This window comes from Astatotilapia calliptera, chromosome 19, assembly GCF_900246225.1.
Source record: "Astatotilapia calliptera chromosome 19, fAstCal1.2, whole genome shotgun sequence".
Classification (NCBI taxonomy): domain Eukaryota; kingdom Metazoa; phylum Chordata; class Actinopteri; order Cichliformes; family Cichlidae; genus Astatotilapia; species Astatotilapia calliptera.
In genome coordinates, this window is record NC_039320.1 from 24,871,854 (window position 1) to 24,895,671 (window position 23,818).

Consider the following 23,818-nt stretch of genomic DNA (forward strand, 5'->3'; position numbering starts at 1 on the left):
GCGCCGTCTAGTGGCTGGGCTCATACAGCACCAGCATCGGCGAAAGGTTCTGGTCGTAAGAACAGTCTCCTAGCGACACCTCCTCCTTTACGGCAAATGGAATATGGCGGAGAGTGAGGAAAACCTAGACGGACTAGAGCTCAGCAAGGTATGATTTTTTTTTAAGTTGGCTAATATAACTGACAGTAGTGACCGAAGGGCTCGGACAGAACAGTGAAGTGTAGTGTGTTAATTCCTCTGAGCAATACGATTCGAACACTCAGTGAAAGGCTATCATACTTCCCAAGCTAGCACTTGCGGCTAGCTGTAGGCTAGCTGCCTAACTACCGTCAATAATGCAATGGTTAAGTGCAATATTTTTATTGCCCTGCGTCAGTGGTTCGATAGACTTGGCTGAGTAGACACCAACGACAGAGAAAACACGGCATGTGTCTTCCTCCGTCTGCTGCATCCTGTGATATCTTGGTAGTCGCTTTTGTCCATGAGTTGCCATGAGTTTACACACTTTGCAGCATCAACGCCCTGGCTGTCTTCAAACCTCGGGCTCTTGCTGCATTACGTCTATCATTAACATCGGCCATGTCGGTCAGTGTGAAAGAGAAACTGGGCTCAGCAGCAGCGATGGATTTGTTTCAGAAATGTTGTCTATCCAGTCTTATTATATCAACTCCAACAAATATGAAAACAATGTGATGCCTTGTGCAGTCTGAGTAACTACATTAAGAGTGTAGTACTGCAAAAGCACTGCACGCACCAGTACCATTGAATAATCATACTGAAGAACAGCTCACCAGATTACCGATGTCATATCCTTGTTTCTGTTGGTAAATAGGCTGTAGTCAACAGGATTTATGAAGGGCTTATCTATATCTATTTATCTATATCTAAATATGTATAAAGAGATCTCTTTTACACATTTGTAATTTAAATGATAATTTTACCTGGATGAATAAAAGATAAATAAAAGTTAATTGTAAAAAACTCGTTGCACTTTATTCCTTGTGACAGGAATATACTTTCTGACTCAGAATGACTTCATATAATTCATGAGATTTGTTTGACAGACTAAAGGCCAGCAAATCTTTTACAGCAGTTTAAATACCGGAAGGCATTTTTTGGCAGAATCCTTTCTGTCAATACATTATATGATATTCTGACGAAACTATTACAGTGCCCAGAAGAATGAATGTTATTGTTATATGGTTATAGAAAATCAGAGAAAGATTATGCCTATAAATTTAGATTATTCTATGCTTTATCAGTTTTTTTCCTTGTGTCAAAATAAATTTAGAATAATAAAGTGTAGGAAGGTGTAGTGAGTCAGTAACCATGAAAAGAGCAATATAATTGTGTACAGAATTATGTGTTTTATTAATATCAGTGTTTTTATTTATTTTTTCAGTTTTTAGCTTGAGTCTTTGTATGTATGTTGAAAAAAATCAATCTGTCCCCTATGAATGTTTGTTCTTGTGTAGTTGACAAGTAGTAGGCAAACAATCACATCAGTGGAAGCACACAGCAGGAAAGCAATGCAAATAAAAAAGTAGAAGCAGTATGTTTAATGTCAATTTCAATATAATTTCAATATAAAGCTTATTTTAAATGCCTAAATGGTTGCACTCCCTGACTGCTGAATTACTTTTAAAACGAAAACTTGAGCTTTTGCTTTCACTGTCAACTGTAAAAAGAAGAAAAATTTGAGACTATTTTTCCACATATATAAAAAAGTTTAAGAAAGCTGACCAATTGACATCTCGCGTTAGTCCATTCATTTTAAATGAAGTCATCTGTCTGATATGGAAATTTGCACATTTCCAGTCTATTCCATCCTTCTGAAGTCTGGAATGATTAGTTAAACCACTGTAAATAATTCCTCTCAGGAACAGTTATGTTTAGTCCACTTCAGTTTGTCTTCAGAGTAATGATAATGCAACTGCTGTTGACAAACGGAAATATAATTCTACCCTTCATGTGAATTAAACAAACCGTTTTATCTCATGTGCAACTCGAACGGCTCCTCGTGGCGCTCTCCTGTTTGCATACGGTCTACTTTATGATTGGGCTGAAGGCCAAGCAGAAGAACAGATTAATCACACAGCACAAGGTTATTTATACTATGCTGTTTATTTAGATTTGTAGGCTAATGTAGAGTCTACAGTTGCATTACAAATCGAGGACTGAAAAAATTAGTCATCAATTACTAAATATGGATTAATCTAGATCTAACCTTTTTTTTTTATTTTTTATTTTTATCGGCACTTAACATGGTGTGCACTTCTGCCTTCATGAAGAAGTCAGGATCCTCAGAAGAAAGATTTGTTTTTTTGGGCATAATGCATTACTAAAAGGAAACATTTATCTGCACATCGTTACTATGGCGAGTTCATGCAGATTTGTGTTAGAAGGTAGAAAGCAAGGATGTAAAGCTCTTCTCTTTTGTCTCACAGGAATGGCAGGAGGCAGCAGACAGCAGAGCAGCACTGCTCTCCTACTTGAAGGAGCAGGTGCCTCAGATCTTCTGCCTAAAAGACTCCAGCCCTCAGGAAGAGGAGGAGCTCATGCAGAGCCGTCTCCTGCACCCTCTGGAGTGTTTCCTTTTTGGAGAGGATCCTCAAGAGGGTTTGGAAAAGCTCAAGGAGGGGAGTACCTCGTCCCACCTCTGTGGACGTGTGTTTAAAGAGGGCGAAACGGTCTACTCCTGCAGGTCTGAACAGCTCTTCTAAATCCCTGTAATTACTAAGTTTCTACAGGAAAGCTGTGGTAAAATATTCAATTTTATGGGGTCTGAATTAAAATAGGCACTATAGATGTTTATATCAAAGTAAATGACTAAAAGCGAGAACACTTGGCAAGCAGCTTAGTTTATATCAAACTCATTTTACATTTTGGGTCACATAGAACTTTCTTTGATCTGAAATGGACCGGACCAAATAAAGACCCCCTTTTTATTGGTATAAAGAAGTTTAATTACACATTTAATCCCCAGATTATCATTATCATTAGTAAAAGCTATAAAACGAAGTTGTCCAGTGGGCCGGATTGGTTTGTTTGCCTGGCCGATTTTGGCCCCTGTGCCTTATGTTTGACACACCTGACCTAGAGTATAGCACTCTTTAGTGTTAGACTTTTGTTTTTCTGCCAAGTAAAAAAAATACATGTCTTCCACTTCTTGCAGGGATTGTGCGATAGATCCCACTTGTGTCCTGTGCATGGACTGCTTCCAGGATAGTGTTCACAAAAGCCATCGCTACAAGGTTGGTGTTAGTATAAATGTTTATATTTTTAATGGATTCCAGCAGTTTTTAGTGGACGGTGTCTGTACCAACCTTTGAATGAATGGAAGTCACTCATCCCTGGAGTTCTAATCTGTAACAGGACTCCCTCCCCCTTTTCTTACTACTGTTTCCATGCTTTGTCATTGTCAGTCACCACTCTTAAGTGATTCACTTCTCTGCACAGTGTGCACAGTGTGCAATCCTATTTCTATCTATACCCTTTCTAAATTATAGGATATCGTCTTTGATCTTTGTCATATATGTTGGAACCTCAGTGTTGCATAACTAAAGGACATGTTTAAAGAAATTGCAATTGCGTGTGTCTGTTAATCACATGCACTCATCACTGATATGCTTTTTTTTTCCAGATGCATGCATCATCAGGCGGGGGGTTCTGTGATTGTGGAGATGTAGAAGCCTGGAAGATTGGCCCTTATTGCTCCAAACATGACCCAGGGGCAGCCAATGCCATGGTAACGGTGAGTTGCGTAATACAGCAGAAAGAAGGAAGTGGAGGAGGGGTGGGTGTACTTGTCCCATTCTGTGTCAGTGACCCCAGAATGCTTATTTTCCCATCTTAGTGCTGGTTGCTGCTCTCTTGGTGGTAGGTTTGACTCTGTGAATTAAAAAGAAAAAAAAGTTACCGGGAAAATCATCTAAAATATAAATTTAAGAGATGTTAAATTGAAACTAGTGGAAAACAGCAGTGGGTGAGTCTAGTTAAGAGCAGCCTTTAATTCTGCACAACTGTTTGGAGATTTATTCAGTTCACAGCGTCTCCTACAAAAGGCTGCTGATTTTGCTGGCAGCTGTTGTTTGTCAGGCCTTTCTTTGCTGATCACAGCGTTTGTGCTTACCGTCATGCTCAGGGGCTTTGAGTAGACATACTGTTTGACAGCACTGCGCTTTTTCTTTCTTCCGTAAACAGCAGGTGCTTCTCCTCGCAGAAACGCGCATCCCTGGCCTCGATCTGGCTGGGTGCTTTGTGCTCTTTACATCAGATCTGAACCTGTGCTCAACAAATCACATTACCATAGCAGCACATCTGCTTTGGACATGAAAACTAGAGATGGACCGATTCGATATTACGTATCGGTATCGGTCCGATACTGACCTAAATTACTGGATCGGATATCGGAGAAAAATAAAAAATGTAATCCGATCCATTAAATATCACGAAAGCACCTCACAAAACTTGCAACACGCCGTAACTCGCGTCAGAACAACGTTAGCACGTCGGAGCAGTATGCATCACGTGATAGAGCAGCTGTGGCATGCGGGACCTGTCGGTGGTCTGGATAGCATTTGGAGCTTCGCTAGCAACCTGGCATTTCATCTCCGACAAAGTTATCCCGAGAGAAGTAAAGCAAGTGTGTAAGTCCATCTCTGAATGTTTGTAAAGCATTCCCACGTTAAGCTTAACGAGCGACTGCCTCTCGCTCTCCGGCTGCTACTTCAATCGTGAAACTGCTTAAATGATCAGCTGATCGGCTTTTCTGTGGCGAGTCCGTCTCTCTGGTTTGTTTTTGGTCCACTTTGCACCAGAAAGAGGAAACCAGCGGCTGAACAACAGCAGCACGTTTAAGCTTGATAAGCTGTTGTTAGAATTTATTTAATATTACTTTCTACACCAGGATCTTTTTCTATGTAGCTGACGGCTGGTAACTGTGCAGGGGCGGATCTAGCAAAGTTTAGCCAGGGGGGCCGATAGGGCATTAACTGGGAAAAGGGGGCACAAAGACATACTTTTCTTTCTTATTCTCATTTAAAATGTCTAGCTTTTAATAAATAATTATCTGACACCCAAAGTTTTAATTTGATGTAAAATGAATTGAAGTCAATTACTGTATATAGTAACTATTAAGTCTAATATACCCTAGTAAGCTATAGTACTTTTTACTTTGGGAAGGTACCATCTGTGCAGTCTGCAATTTTGTTGAAGAAAGATGTTGAATCTATTTAATATTTCTTGAAAAATAATTGATTTCTGTGCATTTTTTTTTTACACTGCATCAAATTAAGGTTGATTACGTCGATTAAGCATCATGAGGTGGCGCGTGAGGGGTGGTTCCCTATTTTTTATTTATTTATTTTTGTTGTTGCTGGGAGTTGGAATCCTATTAGTTAGGTTGCTTAATATTTATGCTAAGTACTCTTTAAAATACCAGAATAGGGAGGATGGTGTAGGTTTAAGTTTATTAGATTGATCAGTATTGCTGAACTATGAAATATTTTTTTTGTATACAGGTATAACAGAATAGCTTTAGTGTAGTTGTTGTTTTAAACTTGAGTATGAACTTGCAGACTTGCAAAATGCAGCAAGATATTTTAAAAAACAGTTTTGTTGATTAAAAAACACTATATCGGATTCATATCGGTATCGGCAGATATCCAAATTTATGATATCGGTATCGGTATCGGACATAAAAAAGTGGTATCGTGCCATCTCTAATGAAAACCTTGTGTTCTTTTCCATCCAGATCTCTTGTTGGTTAGATTACAGTAGATTCTAGTGTTTGCTCTCACACAGTGATGTAACGTCAAGATAAACTCACTGTATCGTTTGTTTGGTTAGCGTATTAGACATTGGACATTTGGAGGAAATGCTGTGCTGCTATGTGAAATGTTTGTCCTCAGGGGATTTGATATTAATGTTACCAGACCAGCTGCTTGCTTGGCTTTAATTAAGACAAATATTTAGACCATACCCAGTAAGACACAGGAAATGAGGAATTAATAATGGTTATTCCATGTCATGTTCACTTTTGTTTGTGTGAAGTTATTGTTTGTTTTTGTTCTCTGCCACTGTCAGTGTTGACCTGTAAAATGATGCATTTTTACTGTAGTCACACATCTCTGCAATGTGCCAAATTTTTTTAATTGTTTAAATTAAGATGTGAATTTTTGAATCCTCCGTTATGCTTTTTCATTTTGGGTAGGATGATTGCGTGCTGGACCTGGAGTTATACGGACGTGCCGAGAAGCTGTTCCGGATATTGCTGCACTATGTCACAGATTTTTTGGTGTGGGAGGAGAACTTTGAGCTGCCAGCTGAACTTCAGCCTCGGTACAACCTGTCAAGTTTCCAAAATATAATCTGAACTTCAAAGACTCTGCTTAAGTTTGACAGAGTATTTCTTCATCCATACAGGATTAAAGACAATACATATTACTGTGTTCTCTACAACGATGAGCATCACTCGTACGACCATGTGATCTACACCTTGCAGCGGTCGGTTAACTGTGATCTAGCTGAAGCACAGACACACACAACGCTCATTGATAAAGAGGTATTTCTTTAGGTTGTTTACCTGAAAGGTTTAATTTAAATGACTGTGAATTTAAATGGAGGCACTTGATATAATTATTGTCAACTGTTGGACGCAGGGTCGGCGGGCAGTAAAGAGAGGAAGCCTTACCTCCTGCCAGCAAGCGCAAGAACGTATCAGGGTAAACACGATCCCACTGCTAAGCTTGGGAATATGTTATCGCTTTTCAGTTTTGCATTTCATAAATATTTTCTCTGTTGTTTTGCAGGCAAACTCAGTGCAAATTTCCCAGCAGCCACTGCGTGTGGAGATCCTTCACTCAGTAGTAATGGCTCATCAAACTTTTGCTCTGCACCTCGGCTCCTGGTTGCAGAAAATAATAAGTTACTCAGGTAATCTACATCACACAAACTTGTTAGCGTTACTTTTTAAATGTGTCTTTTTAGTCAGAATATGTACACCCGACGCCTGATTTATGCCTCGGTGGGAAATCTACGCTGTAACGTACATACACCTCCCAAGAACCTGCAACTCTTACGATTGTCCTGTTCAGCACAGTCAATTCCTCCAGTGCATTTCCAGCTACTTTTGTGCTGCGTTTTTTGAATTCATCAGTGAGAGAATAGCAATCATCTCCTCAGTTTAAGGGTAAATAGTCATAGCATCAGATATAATAATCATAGCATCATATATAAGGTTTCACAAATGTAACCACCTTCCTGGAATTAGAATGCTGAAATGATCAGAATGGACGATCAGAGTTAGGGAATGTACAGAGAAGTGGAAAAACTAGAACACTGACCACAACAAAGAGCGGGGACCCAGGAGGAAAAACATCCCAGCATTTAATTTTTATTTATTTATTTCTATTTGCTGGCTCTGTACATAAAACACCGGGACATGACTACACAGTAATTAACATGCATTGTACCAGGACAAGCATAAATGTCGGCAACAGTGGAGACCACTCACGTACATTATGTCCTAGATCTGCAAAGATTGCTCGCAGATGTCTAAATAGGTCTTTTTCAACATGGCCATTTTGGCTTGTCATAGCAGGGTAACACACAAGTGTCACAGATAAATTAATTACAGTCTGTTTACTGTGTCACAGCCAGTGCAGTGGGTGCACATGAAAAACACACGTGGCCTGGCCAGTTTAACGGGAACAGGGCCATGATTCATGTTATCAGAAACAGCTGTGTTTACCCTGTGCTGACACATGAAAACTGCCTGTTGTACATGTACAGCTGTATGACTGGTAATCTGTTTTGTGCAGTGGGTTTCAGGCAAGCCTTCTGTCAGGTGGCGCTACAGCCAGACGTGGACAGAGATCGACCTTGCCTCATTAGCAGACTCATGTTGCATGATGCCAGGATGTTCAAAGGTAAGCAGGCCTCAGCCCACACTAATTAATGGACTTTAGGAGGTGTTCTTATTAAAAAAAGAAAAAATATTAAACAGGTTATTCATCAACAATGCCTTTTAAGTGTTATGCCACTGTATTTGTTGTGCTGTCATATATTCCATTCAAGCTCCTGCAGCCTCTCACACTTACCAGTCACTTACAGATGATGCTATTTATGGTTTAATTTGCAGACAGTAGTGTAGAGCTTGAGCCTGAGCCTCACTATGATTCTGTTGAACACATTTTTTTTCTTATTTCCTCCAGGAGCTCGCAAGATAGTGCACGAGCTGATTTTCTGCAGCATGCTAATGGATACTGAATGCAAGAGGCTTTTTGCGATTGAGTTTACAAAGGTAAGTAAAACATTTTAAAATGTAAACTGTTTTGCATTTTTTTTCCCATTCCACTAATATGTTCCTCATCATTGTCTCTTCAGCACTATAAGCAGCTGCAGAAGGACTTCATCAATGATGACCATGAGAGGAATATATCCATCACAGCTCTGTCTGTTCAGATCTTCACTGTTCCCACACTAGTGAGTGTTGTTTCAATGCCAGAAGTCATATGATACTGCATGTAAATATAGTACACATCCTTTTTAAACACACCAATTAAATATTCACGTTTCCGGTGGAAAAAAAAAGTGAACCTTTAGTAACCTTTGTTTAGCCTTTGTTTAGCAGGAATGATTTCAAGGATTAACACTGGCAAACATCCATATGTGTGTGATATATGCTGAAAATGGCTCTCTGCAGGTTGTTCTAAAGTATCTGTTTTCATTCAGTTTCATTTATATAGCGCCAAATCAAACAACAGGCATCTCAAGCACCTTTATATTGTACTGTTCAGACCCAACAATGTTACAGAGAAACCCCAACTGTCAGACAACTCGTGATGGTTCAGTGTGAGGGGAGGAAGAGAGAAAGAAGAGGGAGATGGGTTAGAGACACACAAATTGGATTTAGGTCTGGCTCTAAATCCAAATTGTGGTCGACTTATCAGATGTAACCACAGTAGTCCCTACTCTAGCCATTAAATCAGATATGAATCTCCTGTTCCAACACATCCCAAAGATTGAGGTCTGGAGACTGAGGAGGCCATTTAAGTTTGGTGAAGTTGGACAAATCAGTTTGATATGTGCCCTTACATGCACTTTTCCATTTCTGTATCTTGTCATAGTGGTTTAAGTGTTGGATGCCATGTATGTATGTGTAATTAAAATATTGAACAGTATGTGTTGTAACCCTTAACCTATATTCCATGCTTTCTTTTACATTTGTGTTCTTCCAATAGGCCAGACAGCTGATCGAAGAGTGCAATGTGATTAAGGTGATAGTTGATACCGTCATGGAACTGCTTCGCGAACATCTAGATGATAACAATCGCTTCGTCTTCCTGGGCTACAACTCAGACAAGTTTTCACGCATCCAAGTCATCTTCCACGACCTCAGGTGATTAAAGAAGGCAACACCTTGTTCTTTATACCTTGCTGTTTATGGCCTTTTATGTAAGATGTCACTAATCTTTGCCACACAGGTATATTCTGATCAGTAAACCCTCAATATGGACCGAAGAGCTTCGGGGGCAGTTCTTGAAGGGGTTCAGAGTCTTTCTTGGTCTTCTTAAATGCATGCAGGTACAAATGGTCCTCACACTGTGTCATTTTGTAAATATATGCAATGTCTGTCTTTAAATATGTATCATGTAATATTGGTAGTGTTACATTACTTTAAGACAACTAGACACTCTGGATATTTAATGAATCCTTCGCTTTCTACACCAGGGTATGGAGGAGGTGAAGCGACAGCTTGGCCAACACATTGCTGTGGAGCCAGAATGGGAAGCTGGCTTTACTTTGCAGATTCAGCTCCGCCATATTCTTGCTATGTTTCAGGACTGGTGTTCCTCTGATGTGAGTTTTCTTGAAGCATAACTGTGATATCTTTAAATTTTTAATCTGCTTATGTGGAGGAGAGCGAACGTTGTACTCACTTATTGCCTTTGTCTTCCCTCTTAGGATGAGATTTTGCTGCTTGCATTTAAGGAGTGCCACACAGTTCTGAAGCAGTGCAATAACCAGCCCTTCCACAGGGACGCCACTGATTACTATATGTGCAAACACATCCTCCATGCCCGTCCATATAAAGTCTCACGGGAGCCTGTCAGCATACATCTGCCCATCTCCAGACTATTGGCTGGTAGGAGAAGTAGTATTTAAGACTTGCAGTGATTTTTTTTTTGTATGCTGTGGACTTACTCATGTGTACATTGTGATTCATAGGCTTGTATGTACTCCTGTGTGGAACTGGCGCAATTGAGCGCCTGGAAAATCCTGTAAGTGACATGAGAAAATGTGATGATTTGTAGTCTTAGTGACAGCTGATAGGTGAGGTACTGCTGCTCCTCATGCGTTGTTTGTTAGAGATCGAAGTCTTTCTGTCATTACAGGCAACCTATGATTTCACAGAGCTGGCAGAGCATCCTCTGCGCTGCTTTGTGCTGGCTGCACAGGTCTCGGCTGAAATGTGGCGGAGAAATGGGCTTTCGCTGGTGAGCCAGGTACACTAGAGCCTTTGGACGCACAGTGCTTTTTTATTTTCTGTTGTCTTTCTTCTCCACCTAATAAATACTTTCACATAAACAGGTGTACTACTACCAGGATGTAAAGTGCAGGGACGAGATGTACGATAAGGATATAGTCATGCTTCAGGTTGGTGTCAGTCGGGCATTAACACTTCTTTAATGCCAGTTTTTAATGTTTTAAATGCAAACGGCGTGATGATGTCATACGTCCCTCATCATTTCTATTACAGATAGCTGCTTCCAAAATGGACCCCAACCACTTCCTCATTCTGGTCTTGTTGAGATTTGAGCTCTTTGATTATTTTAATAGAAGTTGTTCAAGCAAAGACCAGGCAAGCTCCACATGAATAATCATCCAGTAAAAAAACGTCGTGCCACCAAACGTGTTAATGAAACGCAGCTTCTTTTACAGGACGAGTTGACGCAGTGGAACCGTTTAACAGAAGAGATGCTCTACCTGCTGATCGCCATCATTGGTAAACTGTCAAAAGTCTCCTGATCAAATTGAGATATTTCTTAATTCAGTTAAAAAACCTAAAAAAGTATCTGAACAGTGCTGTCTCTTCAGGTGAGCGCTATGTCCCCGGGATCAGTCAGTTGACCAAAGAGGATGTGACAATGAGGGAGGTTATCCACCTGCTGTGCATTGAGCCCATGGCTCATAGTAGCCTGGTCAAAGCCCTGCCAGAGAACGTATGCTTCAAAAAGCTTCATTTCTGAATTATATGTTTCATTTTGTGGTGTTTAGTTGGGAGGATAAATGACAAAGGTGATGTTTTTTCTTTCTAGGAAAGCCATGAAACAGGCTTGGAGACAGTTATCACCAAAGTTGCCACTTTTAAGTATGTAAACCCCCAGAAAACAGATTGAGTTTTGCCTTAATAGTAAATTTCACGAGTTCGTAATCTCTGTGTTCGGTTTTTGCTTTTAGAAAACCAGGAGTGTCGGGACATGGGTTATACGAAGTGAAAAAAGAACATCTAGTAGAGTTCAACCCATTCTTCTACCATTACTCAAGATCCCAGCATAGCAAGGTAGACCAGCGCCTTCAATTAAATTGACAGTGTCTGTTGACTATATTTGGTTAATTGGTTATATTACACTTCTTTCAGGCAGAAGAGTCTCAGAAGAAAAGGAGAGCTCAGGAGGGCAATGATAAAGGTGACTGACCCTCCACTCTGTCACCAAATGTCTCTGGAGATTGGTTGGTAATTTCATCGGCTCTAATAACATTGCCCCCGCTTGTGTCTGTGCTCAGCTCTTCGTCCGCCGGTGCCCCCAGCCTTTTGTTCAGACTTTTCTTATATAGTGCAACTCCTCTGCTGTGACATAATGGTCCACATCCTGAGAAACGTCCTGCAGAGAGCTGCAGAAGACCGGCCAACACACTGGACGGAAGCCATGATCCAGAGGGTACAAATTACATTTTCCCTCCCGAGATCTACCCTATTTCTCAATACAAATGTAGCAACAAAATTAACTCCTTTATCACACAGGCGCTGCACCTGATTGGCCAGGCATTGCTAGAAGAGAAATCACAGCTTGAGGATGTCACTGCGGAGGAAGTGACCTTTGATTTCAGCCTAAAGGCTCGTTGTGAGTGGAAAAATGAGCTTTGTTGTCTCTTTGAAATCGTGTAATTACTTTTTGAGAAGTAAAATCCCTGTTCCTCTTTTTCAGTAATGGGTGCAGAACATGGCAAGTCAGTGTTCCTCTTGTTGTCCAAGATTAAGACTTTGCCTTCTCTGGAAGCGCAAAAAGACATGATTAAATGGGTTCTACAGGTAGGCTATTCACTTACTATTCATTAAAGATATTGTTACATAATGTTAAATCAGTAGTTATCATGTTTCAGGACAGGACAGTTTTATAATTTTATAACACTGTTTTTCTTCTAGATGTTTGAGGTTGTCAAGTGCCTTAGAGAGAACTCCAGTCCAACAGTGTCCATGAGCATGGAAACAGCCAAGCCAGAAGAGGTAAACTAAAACTTAAGTGACTTAAAATATATCTTTGAGTTAAATCATTCTGACTTCTGGTTTTGTTGATCCAGAGTGCTCAGGACAAAGAAAAAGCAGAGCGGAAAAGGAAGGCAGAGGCGGCTAAGCTCCACCGACAGAAGATAATGGCCCAGATGTCAGCAATGCAAAAGAACTTTATTGAGTCAAATAAGATGCTGTATGACAACATGCCTGAAAGTGGAACACAGGGAGAAACTGTAGCGTCCACTGGGGAGTGAGTACAGCCTTTCCATAACACCTCGTAGTTGTATTTCAATGACTTAAAAGTGAGGGTTTAAACGAAATAATTTTCACCTAATGTAGTTTGATTTATTTCTCCAGCTGTGCCACGGAGCAGAGGGAGCTATGCGTAGCTGTTGGGCCTCACCGAGGGTCCACTCCGGCTGACAGGGAGGTACTGACCTGCATTCTTTGCCAGGAGGAGCAGGAGGTGATGGCTCAGGCTCCAGCCATGGGACTCGCTGCTTGTGTCCAGAGGTCCACAGTGCTGACACAGTGCAGAGGAAAGATACCAAGCAGCAGAGCAGATGGTCAGGCTCCATTCACTGATCATACTATTTTACTTTGTGAGATTCAGATTTAACTTATACGTTGTCTTGTGGTTATCACTTAAAGGGCCGGGAACATCATATCCCCTCTTTATGTCTCCGGATCTGGCTGTGGGGACCCACACTGGCAGCTGCGGACATGTCATGCATGCCACGTGTTGGCAAAAGTAAGTCACTAGGGAACAAATTTGACTAATTTTGCCTCTGAACTAAAGTTCGGTGTAACTCACGTACAGGTGTCATTTCCTCTTTTTTAACAGATACTATGAGGCAGTCCAAAATACAACCAGGAACCGGCTCCATGCTGAATTGATCATTGATCTGGAGAATGGAGAGTACTTGTGCCCCTTGTGCAAGTCTCTGTGCAATACTGTGGTACCTCTGATCCCATTAGAACCCCTCACATTTGACTAGTAAGCCCATCCTCTTACTCCCAGCCAGTCTGCAGTGCTTTGATTATCTGTGCAAATGTAAAGAAGTCATTTGCATGTTTGTTTTCTGTGTGTAGTGAAAACGCAGCGATAATTGGAGAGCATTTGACGCTGCCTCGTTGGATCCAGATCCTCTCTGCTAGGATTAAAGGACTCCAGTCAATCGCTCAGGATAATGGTAAGAATAGAACCCAGAATACAGTTATCGCACACTATACTGGTTTGTAGTGTCACACATGTAAAACTGATCCACCAATGAACAAAAGTCCACATTTCGATGTGTAACACCTGCCATATTCACATGTGAGTAAGATGTTGATATGCTCTTAGTGTGTTGATGTGAACCAGAGTAATAGGAAAAATTGGCTTTATTTGGTGAGGAGTTGAATGCTTGCAGGAAAACAGCTGCAGAAGGTGTTTTAATTTGCACACAGTCTGGATTTTACTAGAAGCCACTACGGAGTAGTCTTGGCTTGCATACGTTTTTCTTGTTATTCGTGAACCTCTAATAACACACCACACAGTGCAACCGATGATTGTTCTCTCCTGCTTTTTTTCTTGCAGACCGTAACACAGAAGGCAGTAGTAGTAATGGTAGCACTGGGCTGTGTGGCGAGGGCCAACCAGACTTTAGATCTATTCTGAGCTATGGAGTGCAAGAATCGTGAGTGCACCTCTCTCTGCCTTTATTACCTCTGCCAAGGAGGTTTTGCTTTTGGTAGCTTTTGTGTGCATGCAAGTGCGTCACTCTTTCTGTCTGTAAACACTTAGCTCAAAATGTTTGAATCAATTCTTATAAAGCTGTTAAAAATCCATTAAAATTTGGCTTCTATTCACCAATATGACATATGACCTTTGACCTGTCCTCCAAGGTGAATAGATTGATCCATACAAATTATGTCAAGTATATGTCAAATGGGTTTGAACAGTATAAGTAACAGAAACGTGCACTTTGCACATAAAGTAAAGTTTAAAATGGTGCGCTTGTTATTTTCTTTTCTAAATTTTGTGCTGTTTGTTGTTTCTAGGAGAAAGTTTTCAGACAGCATTACAGAGATGCTGGTTGTGTGCGCCACCACAGTCCACAGGGTTGGACTGAAGACTGCGCCCAATGAGCTGTGCCCCCGTGTTTCCATTATGGCCTGGAACACATGTGCCTTCACTATTCAGGCCATAGGTACTGCATCTGTTGGCTTTTGTCACTCCTTTCCTTTGCATGTATTCATGTGCGCAGGTCTTAAAATTGCAAATCTTCACAGAAAACATACTGGAGCAGGAGGGCAAGCCGCTATTTGGGTCCTTACAGAACAGACAGGTACTCAGTAGTGAACAATTGATGTAGTTCTTTTAGTGTAGGGGGTTTCTGTGAAAGTTGTGTGAAATGCTTCTCTTTTAGCTTGCAGGCATGAAGGCCATTGTTCAGTTTTCAGCAACGCAGGGACTTAAGAGCTCTCAGGCAGTCATCCAAAGGCACTTCACTGATATGTTGGGAGGTATGTGGTCATCAGAGAAACTTCAGGCTGGTTAGACTTGTGACTGTGTAGTTTAACTGTCCTTTCTCTCTTCTCAGTCTTGTTACCAGTCATGAGCAGAAAGAACACACCTTCTCTTCTAGAGGTGGATTTGTTCCATCTTCTGGTAGGTGTCTCTGAAAGAAACTGCTCTTACATATTAGTCTGAGCAAATGCTTCATGCTAATACATTAGATTAATACAATAAATGTATTATGTTAAGTGCAATAAAAACAGATTCCAATTGAAAATGAACATGAACTCCAGAAGATGTAAGACTGTAAAGAGGAAACATGATGGTGGAGATTTTATTTTCTGTTGATTGAGAAACTATAGACAACCCTCTGAATTTTTACTAAAATTGAAGAGATTATGTCTTTAAGAAACAGGTGTGTGATGGTTTTATAACGCTTGGATGTTTTGTCAGGTTGGATTGGTGCTATCGATACCCTCGCTTTATCAAGAGGAGACTGTAGACTTACAGCCATCTGCTGTCAGCGCTGCATACAATCACCTGCATATCTTGCATTTGGTGACCATGGCTCATGTGCTGCAGATCCTCTTGTCTTCTGCAGGTACAAAATCACAGACCCCTGCCCCCAAAATAATGTGATCTAATAACACCACTGTTAGCTACCACTTAGGGAGCTAGCCAGTAGTAAGAGATAATTGGAGTGATTATGATGATTAAATAATTGGTTTGTTTGTGCAGACGTCCCTGCAGCAGGGGATGGACAGGAGACGAAGGAGGAGAGAGCAGCAGCAGAGTTGTACTCTGCAGTGTCACAACACACGGGAAGGTGAGTGTTTTTCAAACACCTGCTTAAAGCACATTAGCATGATTGTATTTTTCCATACATATTTTTTATGGACATCAAAAAAAGAAAAAACTTTGACAGCCACTAAACTTAAGCAAAAACGAATCTCCTTTCTTAATGCTAATTTATAATTTAAATGTCTGCTATTAGTCACAAAAATGCATTTGTGGCAGGTGTCAGGAGGTTTTGATGTATTGGACAGTAAGACCGTCAGAGTTGGATAAATATTTTTAACTCATAATTTGACAAGAATGGCTATTACCTGTTTATAATGGGAACAAATACTTAGTTTCAGCCTTTTTCATGGTGAATTCTCAGATATTTGACAGCTTATTTTGTGGTTTTCTCATCAGGCTCCTTCCAGATGTTTCTGGCAGCTCTTTAGTAGAAAGAGTGAAGACAGGAATTGCACCATTCTTGCGTTGTGCTGCTCTCTTTTTCAATTGCCTTACAGGAGTACCTCCTCCAGAGGAGCTTTTTAGCATTTCTGGTAGGTTTCAGTGTAGTAGTGTCAGAATTTTATTGCATTTTGGAATTCAGAAGAGGAAGTTTTGTGCATTCATGCTGACATTTTATGTCTTGTGCAGTTGATTCTCAAGAACAGATGGAGGCACTATGCAGTTACCTGGCACTACCCTCCAATGTGTTTCAGCTTTTCCACGATCACAGAGAAACTGTTAGTCCACTGCTTCAGAGGTCGGAGAAAACACTATTGCATCTTACACTAGTTCCCAGTGAAGTCAGTAGTTTTGTAACTTATTATTTCTTGTTATTTCTTAGGTGGTGTGGGAGCCCAGTTGTAACCAAAGCCCTGAAAGGCAAAATCCAGACAGTCAGGTGGACTTTGGGTCTTTTATTATTTCAACATAGATTTTAGTTTTATTGAAACCCTACAGTTGGCCAATAAACTCACTCTTTCAACAGATACCCCAGGAAAAGGAATCGATTGATTGAACTTCCTGAAGATTACAGTACTCTCCTCAATCAAGCCAGCTATTTCAAGTAAGTAAGGAGTCCTCTCATTTGACATCTTCTAGTTCTCTTCTGTCCATCCTTTCTCACTCGTCTGCATCATGTCCTCAGGTGTCCAAAATCCACCGATGATGAGAGGAAGCATCCGACTTTATGTCTCTTTTGTGGGGCTATGCTGTGCTCTCAGAGCTCCTGTTGTCTCAGTCAGCTGGAAGGGGAGGACGTGGGGGCTTGCACTGCCCACGCTGCGACCTGTGGAGCAGGAGTGGGGATGTTCCTCAGGTTAATCAGTCACACGGCACATTTTACATTAGTAGAATTGTATTTCAAGCCCAGAATTAGTTTGTCTTTTGGGTTTACTTTTTTTTTTTCTAACTGAATCACATTTTGTTTAATGATAACAGGATAAGAGAGTGTGAAATTGTGCTGATGGCCAGTCGGACTCGAGGGAGCACGTATCCCGCTCCGTACTTGGATGATTATGGGGAGACTGATCCTCATCTTGGGTAAGAACCTATTCAGTTTATTTGTAGTATTACTTCTGTATTTTTAGACTTAAACTCTACTATATAATACAGACTGGAGGATGTACTCAAGGTCAGCTGTTTGGCTTTGTCAGACAATTTTTACAGCTTGTGCCATCTATGAAAAGGTAGATGGATGATGTTGCTCGTAGGGGCAATGTACAGCAATACTGTGGCTAATGTAATTGAAACTTTGGTGTCACTTGTAGACTTGAATGTTGAAGCTAAAACTGTTGCCATTGTAGACTACAAAAATGCATTTATTTGAGCTTTGTTGCAGATCTCAAATTCATAATTATGTGCTGATCAAAACTTGATCGCACAGTGATAGCGCATTCTCACAGTAGACCCCGATGAGCAACTTGCAGTTCAAGCCCAACACCTGGGCAGCTTTAACCTATAATACTACCTTCATGCACTTTCAGATTTGCATAAGCATTAAGTTTTTTTTATGACATAAAGAAGTGGTTTACACAGCTACGAAGTATGACTACATTTTTTTTGTCATACCAGTGAAATACTGGGTTTGAGAAACCCTTGAATGCATTTGTTTCTCTGTGTTTTAGACGGGGTAATCCGTTGCACCTTTGCCCAGAGCGTTACAGGAAGCTAAACCAGCTGTGGCAGCAGCACTGCATCCTGGAAGAAATCGCCCGCAGCCTGGAGGTGGTCAACGTTATGTTTGCTTTTGAGTGGCAGATGTTGTGATGACTGCTCCAGCTGTGTGACCGGCCGATACCGAGCACGGCCCCTGTGTTCCCAAGACACATGCACGCACACGACACACACAAGCAATCAACCCAAACCCTTCTGTAATCAGAAAAGCCTGTTTCATCATAAATGAGTCTCCTTTGGAATCCAGAGAGAGTGGGGGGGGCAGTCAAAATGGATAGAGGGTGATTGTTGTTGATTAATCCCAAGTCGCCTTGTTTCAGTTTGATTGTCTGCTGTGAGGATGAGTTTCTCCCAGAGTAATGTTATTTGCAAAGAAGCTCATTCAAATAAAGAAGAGCATCAGACACACACTAACACGTTTCTGTTATCACTTCATGTGTTTTTTTTCTTAATGATGCTGTGAATTTTCTGCGTTCTCTCTCTTTGTGTTAGAACTTATGATTTGTGATAAGTTATAATTGTTCAAAGATGCGGTTTCCAAGCACATTCATGTGGAAAACTTTAGCCTTTTTCGGAGATCCTATCCATTTTTGCCTTTGACCCTTTATTATGTAGAATTCCTCAAATAATTAAACCTTAACCTACTGACACCTTTACTTATAAATATACACACATGTATAATGGGCAAAACGTATATAGAATAAACATCATTTTCAAGATTGCTTCAAACAGATTGAGTATTCTCAGAAAAGTATACGGGAATCTGTCTCAGTGACTTCCTCATATCCTGTCCTTAGATGCACCAGTTTTCTGAATTTCAGCCATTCTTATAGTTACATAACTCTCACATCTGTGCTTACTTACCTTCAGAATTGTGAAATTAATTATATAGAGGGAATTCAAATACAATATGATATTGCAAGATTGCTTTTAGAAAAAACGTTTTATTAAGCTTTATTAAGCTTGTAATCAAAAATAATTGGATGACCTGTTGTGCGACACATTGTCAACCTTTATCATTTGATGTTGACTCTACATTATCTGAGTTTTAGTTGTCAATGATCAATTGCAGTGTTTTATTTAAGAGGAAAAAAATCTTTTTTTAAATCCCAGTGTATGGTTTCAGGTACTCCATTTTATTTCTGTCATTTCACTTAGCAAATGTGTGAATATATAATTTCTTCCTTTTTTGTTGTTGTGTTGTTTGACTTCATGATTTCCAGGCTGTGGAAATAAAGACACAAGACAATCTGTAGGTAGTCTGTTCCATAGCTCTGAATGGGGTTTAAAAACAACAACAGACCCAACAACAGTAGTGTCCAAGATTAGAATAAATCATTGTAAAAAGGAATGTGCTCTCGATTAAAGTTAACTGCTTTAAACGGTTATTCTGAAGTTGCACTCGAACTGTTCATTCTTTTAAGAAAAGGACAACAAAAACGTATTCTTGCTATAATAAGTGACTTCCCAGTTTTGTTGTTGGAGAAAGGAAGGAAGAGCAGATCACATCAGCAAGGCTTCTTTTCAGAATTCAAAGTCCTCAAGTGGACAGTTTATTGTCAAACTTTTTGTAGCTCATCCCAGCAAAGTTTATATTTGAGCATTAAAACCTGGTGACATTGCTGAGGCACGAGAGAATCGTAGCAGTGGCTTAAATATTCTAAAAAAAAAAAAAGTAGTTAAGAATTTCTCATGGATTTCTGTCTGCTGAGCTACTTATGTGAAAACAAAGTACTGTTTAATATTCGCTATCCTTGTAACAACTTTGCTAATGCAGTTAGGCAACTCAGGGAAAAGGGCACACAAAAGATCCAATATTGGTACTACTAGTCTAAACACAAACTAGTCACTACAGATCTTTAATTGTGAAATGTAATTTGTGAGCTTTCGCTTTTCTTGCTGTAAATCAAACTTCTGAGTGGGTTTTCTGGCATGCTCAGATGAAATCATGGGAAACAAGAACAGGTGCTTGAACTTCTAACCCATAGTTGTCTTCATCAAATAATAAATATAAGTACATTTTGATTCCAGTGTTGCAACTGACGGGTGTACAGAGTCTTTTTTTGCAAAAACCACATGTTACACAGGCAACAGATGTCATTTGTAAACAGTAGATTAAAGCACAAGTAATCTTACAGAAAAATAATAGAAATGTATGCAGACTGGTGACAAATTAAAGGAATTTAAAGTGAGGAAATGTGGTGGCTTTGTTATACTGAGGAGAACATTTGGTTAGCATGGTGTGGGTCCTGTGAACCCTTCAGAAAAGTTATGAGGATGGTTTTGGCTCAGTCCACATTATATGAGGGCTCAGTGAATGGATTAATTTGGGTGGAAATTATGTCACCAGGCCTCTATCAATTTTTTTATATGACCATCATATGATCATCGAAACACAAATTGACTTGACTTAAATTATGGTGTTGATATTAAAATTCTATCATTTAGGGTTCATATATATTTTCCACAAACAAAATGCCCATTCCTTCGCCACAGGTACAGAGATAAGAATTCACCAATGTAATGTGTATACGTTTCAAGGCCCTTTGTGGGCTTCAGGAATGTCGTCCATTGAAGTCTTTTGAGTGAAAAAGTTCAACTGTCTTCAGTTATTTGCTTTGGTGGAACATTGTCAGGACCATAGTGTGCTTTTGAGGTGGAGGGGACGTTAATGTTGGGGTCTCCATTAGTGGCTGTGTCTATCTGGTTACCCTTGCCAAGGCTCTTGATGATATTCAGGTTCATGCGGGCAGTTTCCATGAAGCTGTTTTCCAGCAGCCAGCCATCTGATTCGGAGTTGGGGTCTCCCTGTCTCAGGACATTTTCCAGAGAAGTCTGGAGGTAACGAACCCCGGTCAACACTGATAGCTGAAACGACAAGAGACCCCTATTGACCGGCTCGCTCATAGAAATAAACACAAAGCATGATGCAAAGATGTTAAAGTGGCTGAAAAAGTTAATCAGATTTTGTGTAGTTTCCCTTTAAACCTACCAACTCCGACTTGTGTTTCCTCACCTCAAATAACCAGGTGATGAGGACTGTGAGGCCGATGGACTGCATAATGTGTATGTAGTACTCCAGCAGCGCCTGTCGACACCCTTTCATCCAAAGGTTTAGCTCCTCCGTCTGGTGCTCGTAGTTGAAGTGTGCAGAGTTGTTGGTGATCTGCTGCTGGATGCAGGGCCGGGGGGAGTTGATGTTGCAGCAGCTGAATGGGACTCCATTCAGTAGGAACTTTCCATCCACGTTACTCCTGATTCGGCTAAAGCCAGAAAAACAAAGTTTAGAATTTCCCTTAATAGATCAGTGCTTCTGTGATCAGATTTTAAATGTGATGATTGTTTGGGAGTATATTTTTTATATATTTAGACAGTATTTTATTATTATACTGTGCTGATCTGTGCTTCCTGCCATGCCCATTTTTTCTGCCCATTTTCAGTGTTACTGAATATCTATAGCACAGTGTAAGAAATTATATATCAGTATCAAATATGATGCAGGGAAATTATAATGAACTAAAACTCAACTAAAAATTCAAACTAGAAGGGAAAAAACATTTTATTTGACTAAAATAACAATAAAAACTAAGTGAAATGATTGTGAACTTGCAAAACTAACTAAAATGAAATGAAAAAACAAAGATGAACTATCCTTAGTTTTAATATATGTTAGCTTGGTAAAAAAAAATTGTCAAAATTTGTTTTGTGAAGTTTTAAAGGACGCATTTATTTAGACTTTAGGTGTCTACAAGATTGTGAGTCAACCCCTATCAAAACGCTGATGCTAAACTGAATTAAAATGAGAAAATACAGAACTACAACAACTCTGTTGTTTCTTTCTCTGTTTGCCATTTGAACACAGCCTCTTAAATACGAATGCACTTTACCAAAATAGCACCCTGTTTCTGCAGTTTGTACTTACTCCACCACCTCTTTTTGGGACATATCCAGGTAACGGTTGCTTATCCACTGAATTTGAAACCAGTCCTTATAACCGTTGTTTCCACAGCACTGAAACTGCATCTGCAGCATGTCCACGGTGCGCTTTAGGAAGCAGCGTCCTGGTGTGTCTGTGTCCTTATAAAACCTCATGGCCTCTGTCAGTCCCAGGTTCAGAGACTCTTCCAGTTCCCAGTGCATGCAGTAACACATCAGAGCCCCTACCAGCACACAAAAGGTGAAGAAGAAGGTGCATATGATGTAGGGCAGCATGATCAACTTCCAGCGCAAAAACTTGGTGGTGTCCACACAGTCGTAGCAGATTTTCCCACCCAGGAAGTTTATGGCACAAGCGATGAGACCCACAGCTATAAGCGTGTTGGGAACATACTGGATGTCCCTCTCAGCCATCACCTCTCCTTGTTTATGGAGCTCCACCTTGAGGAAGAGGCCTAGGCTGAACAGGATGGCCCCCGTAACTACCGAGATCCAGTTTAGGATCCAGAGCACCTGGGCCAGCTTGTCTCTTTTGGTCTTGGTAAACTTAACTCTTAAGACTGCCATTGCCCGTAACACTTCCCTGAGTTTTCATTCAAGTCCAAGGTGGGATTAAGGGTAGGACACAGATAGAGCTGGAAAGAGGAACAGGTTATCTTCCAGGGGATGTGGAGGGACAAATAGAGGGGGTTTGGTTGTACAGTTCTCTGAAGGTCCTTTCATAAGCAGCTTAGCCTGGTAGCCGAGATTGATATCGTGTGGATGCTGCATTATGGTTGTACTGTAGGTGGTCTGTAAGCCTGTAGCAGTGAGAGTAGATAAAAAAACTCATATAACTGGACAATTTCTAGAAAACAGAAACACTGTTAAGAAACACTGCGCTGAAATGTGATCATCTGTATATACAACCAGAAATAGTATGATTTATATATAACCAAAATATATTGAAGAAACTGAAACAACTCTTCCCTCCCTCTAAAATCCCGAATAAATCCACGGCACTCACCTAAGTGTGATCATGATGAACATTTGATAACACTGCACTTCTGATTTTCAGGTTGTTTTCTTACAAACATCGTCAGATTTAGTCCAGAGCGGCGAGTAGTTGTAGTGACACAGATAGCGTGAATGCAGCCACAGCAGCATCAGAGTGAGACTAGCAGCCAAGTCCTGAACCTCCTAATCCCCTTTAGTCATTAATCAGTCATGGGCCCCATAAGGGATTTGGACCCACCTTCTGCCACCTATGCAAATCTGACTGTCTCGACACTGTGAAAGCAGTGGCCGATTGCCTTTCTCTCTCTCTCTCTGTGTGTGTGAGTGTGTGTGTTACCAGTAAAAGTTTTACAAAAGGATAAAGTTAAAAAAAAATCATCTTTGCATCAGCAGTATTGCCCTAACTGCAAAGTTTAAGCCATCTTTTAATGATGCAGAAAAATAAACATACAGTCTTTGGTGGGGGGTTTATATTGAAGACTACATTAATAATAAATGCTTTAAAAAAAAAGTTTAAAACTGAAGCACATTGTAGTTGCAGTGCTCTCTAGTGGTAGAAACTTTGCAGTCAGGCTCCAGCTACTTTTATTATTTCATTTTGATTTGATTTTTCTATAAAATTCTTTGAAATATTTTGTTTTTTACCAGCTGGCAATCCAAAATGAAGACAAGTGCAAAAGACAATGACAAAACTATGCAGTGATCTGAAAAGCATGTGGTACTTTTACCACTTTGCCAGTTAATAAAAACACTTCACTGGTCAGAAATGACAAAAACAAGATTTAAACAGGAAGAAAAAATGGGAGTTTTCTTCTCTCTTTTACTTAAGACGTTCACTTTAACCCCTGATATTCTTACCTATTTTGTTCCCCGCCTGTAACACACATGCAAACACACCGATGCAGTCACGA

At 40.3% G+C, this 23,818-nt stretch overlaps 2 protein-coding genes across 2 annotated transcripts; one reads left to right on the forward strand and one right to left on the reverse strand.

Moving 5' to 3' along the window:
* Window positions 1–36: 36 nt before the first annotated feature.
* On the forward strand, window positions 37–19,363 carry ubr1 (ubiquitin protein ligase E3 component n-recognin 1). Its single transcript, XM_026151638.1, has 47 exons — window positions 37–148; window positions 2,448–2,704; window positions 3,176–3,254; window positions 3,644–3,754; window positions 6,215–6,342; window positions 6,427–6,565; window positions 6,663–6,725; window positions 6,813–6,936; window positions 7,824–7,931; window positions 8,217–8,305; window positions 8,389–8,487; window positions 9,246–9,403; window positions 9,489–9,588; window positions 9,736–9,864; window positions 9,970–10,150; window positions 10,234–10,286; window positions 10,401–10,511; window positions 10,597–10,662; window positions 10,766–10,867; window positions 10,948–11,011; window positions 11,104–11,228; window positions 11,325–11,377; window positions 11,467–11,569; window positions 11,648–11,696; window positions 11,794–11,948; window positions 12,032–12,131; window positions 12,216–12,319; window positions 12,434–12,514; window positions 12,589–12,770; window positions 12,878–13,086; window positions 13,172–13,271; window positions 13,365–13,517; window positions 13,613–13,713; window positions 14,100–14,199; window positions 14,564–14,712; window positions 14,795–14,850; window positions 14,932–15,028; window positions 15,106–15,173; window positions 15,474–15,621; window positions 15,759–15,846; window positions 16,218–16,354; window positions 16,452–16,560; window positions 16,645–16,701; window positions 16,789–16,866; window positions 16,948–17,118; window positions 17,241–17,342; window positions 17,927–19,363. Exons 1-47 carry the CDS (start codon window positions 104–106, stop codon window positions 18,066–18,068), a joined length of 5,223 nt encoding a protein of 1,740 aa, XP_026007423.1. The 5' UTR covers window positions 37–103; the 3' UTR covers window positions 18,069–19,363.
* A 130-nt stretch (window positions 19,364–19,493) lies between these two features.
* On the reverse strand, window positions 19,494–23,111 carry prph2la (peripherin 2-like a). Its single transcript, XM_026151639.1, has 4 exons — window positions 22,918–23,111; window positions 21,898–22,711; window positions 20,992–21,238; window positions 19,494–20,843 (listed from the first exon to the last, which is right to left on the reverse strand). Exons 2-4 carry the CDS (start codon window positions 22,476–22,478, stop codon window positions 20,571–20,573), a joined length of 1,101 nt encoding a protein of 366 aa, XP_026007424.1. The 5' UTR covers window positions 22,479–22,711; window positions 22,918–23,111; the 3' UTR covers window positions 19,494–20,570.
* Between the last annotated feature and the right edge of the window lie 707 nt (window positions 23,112–23,818).

Bases quoted from the DNA above. Each gene is read 5' to 3' on its own strand.
- ubr1 (XM_026151638.1), top strand. From the start codon at position 104: ATGGCGGAGAGTGAGGAAAACCTAGACGGACTAGAGCTCAGCAAG. The intron at 14,200-14,563 runs GTGAGTGCACCT...TGTTGTTTCTAG, and splicing joins AGCTATGGAGTGCAAGAATC to GAGAAAGTTTTCAGACAGCA. The intron at 15,622-15,758 runs GTACAAAATCAC...TTGTTTGTGCAG, and splicing joins GATCCTCTTGTCTTCTGCAG to ACGTCCCTGCAGCAGGGGAT.
- prph2la (XM_026151639.1), bottom strand. From the start codon at position 22,478: ATGGCAGTCTTAAGAGTTAAGTTTACCAAGACCAAAAGAGACAAGCTG. The intron at 21,239-21,897 runs GTAAGTACAAAC...TTCTGGCTTTAG, and splicing joins TCCCAAAAAGAGGTGGTGGA to CCGAATCAGGAGTAACGTGG. The intron at 20,844-20,991 runs GTGAGGAAACAC...TTGTCGTTTCAG, and splicing joins TCATCACCTGGTTATTTGAG to CTATCAGTGTTGACCGGGGT.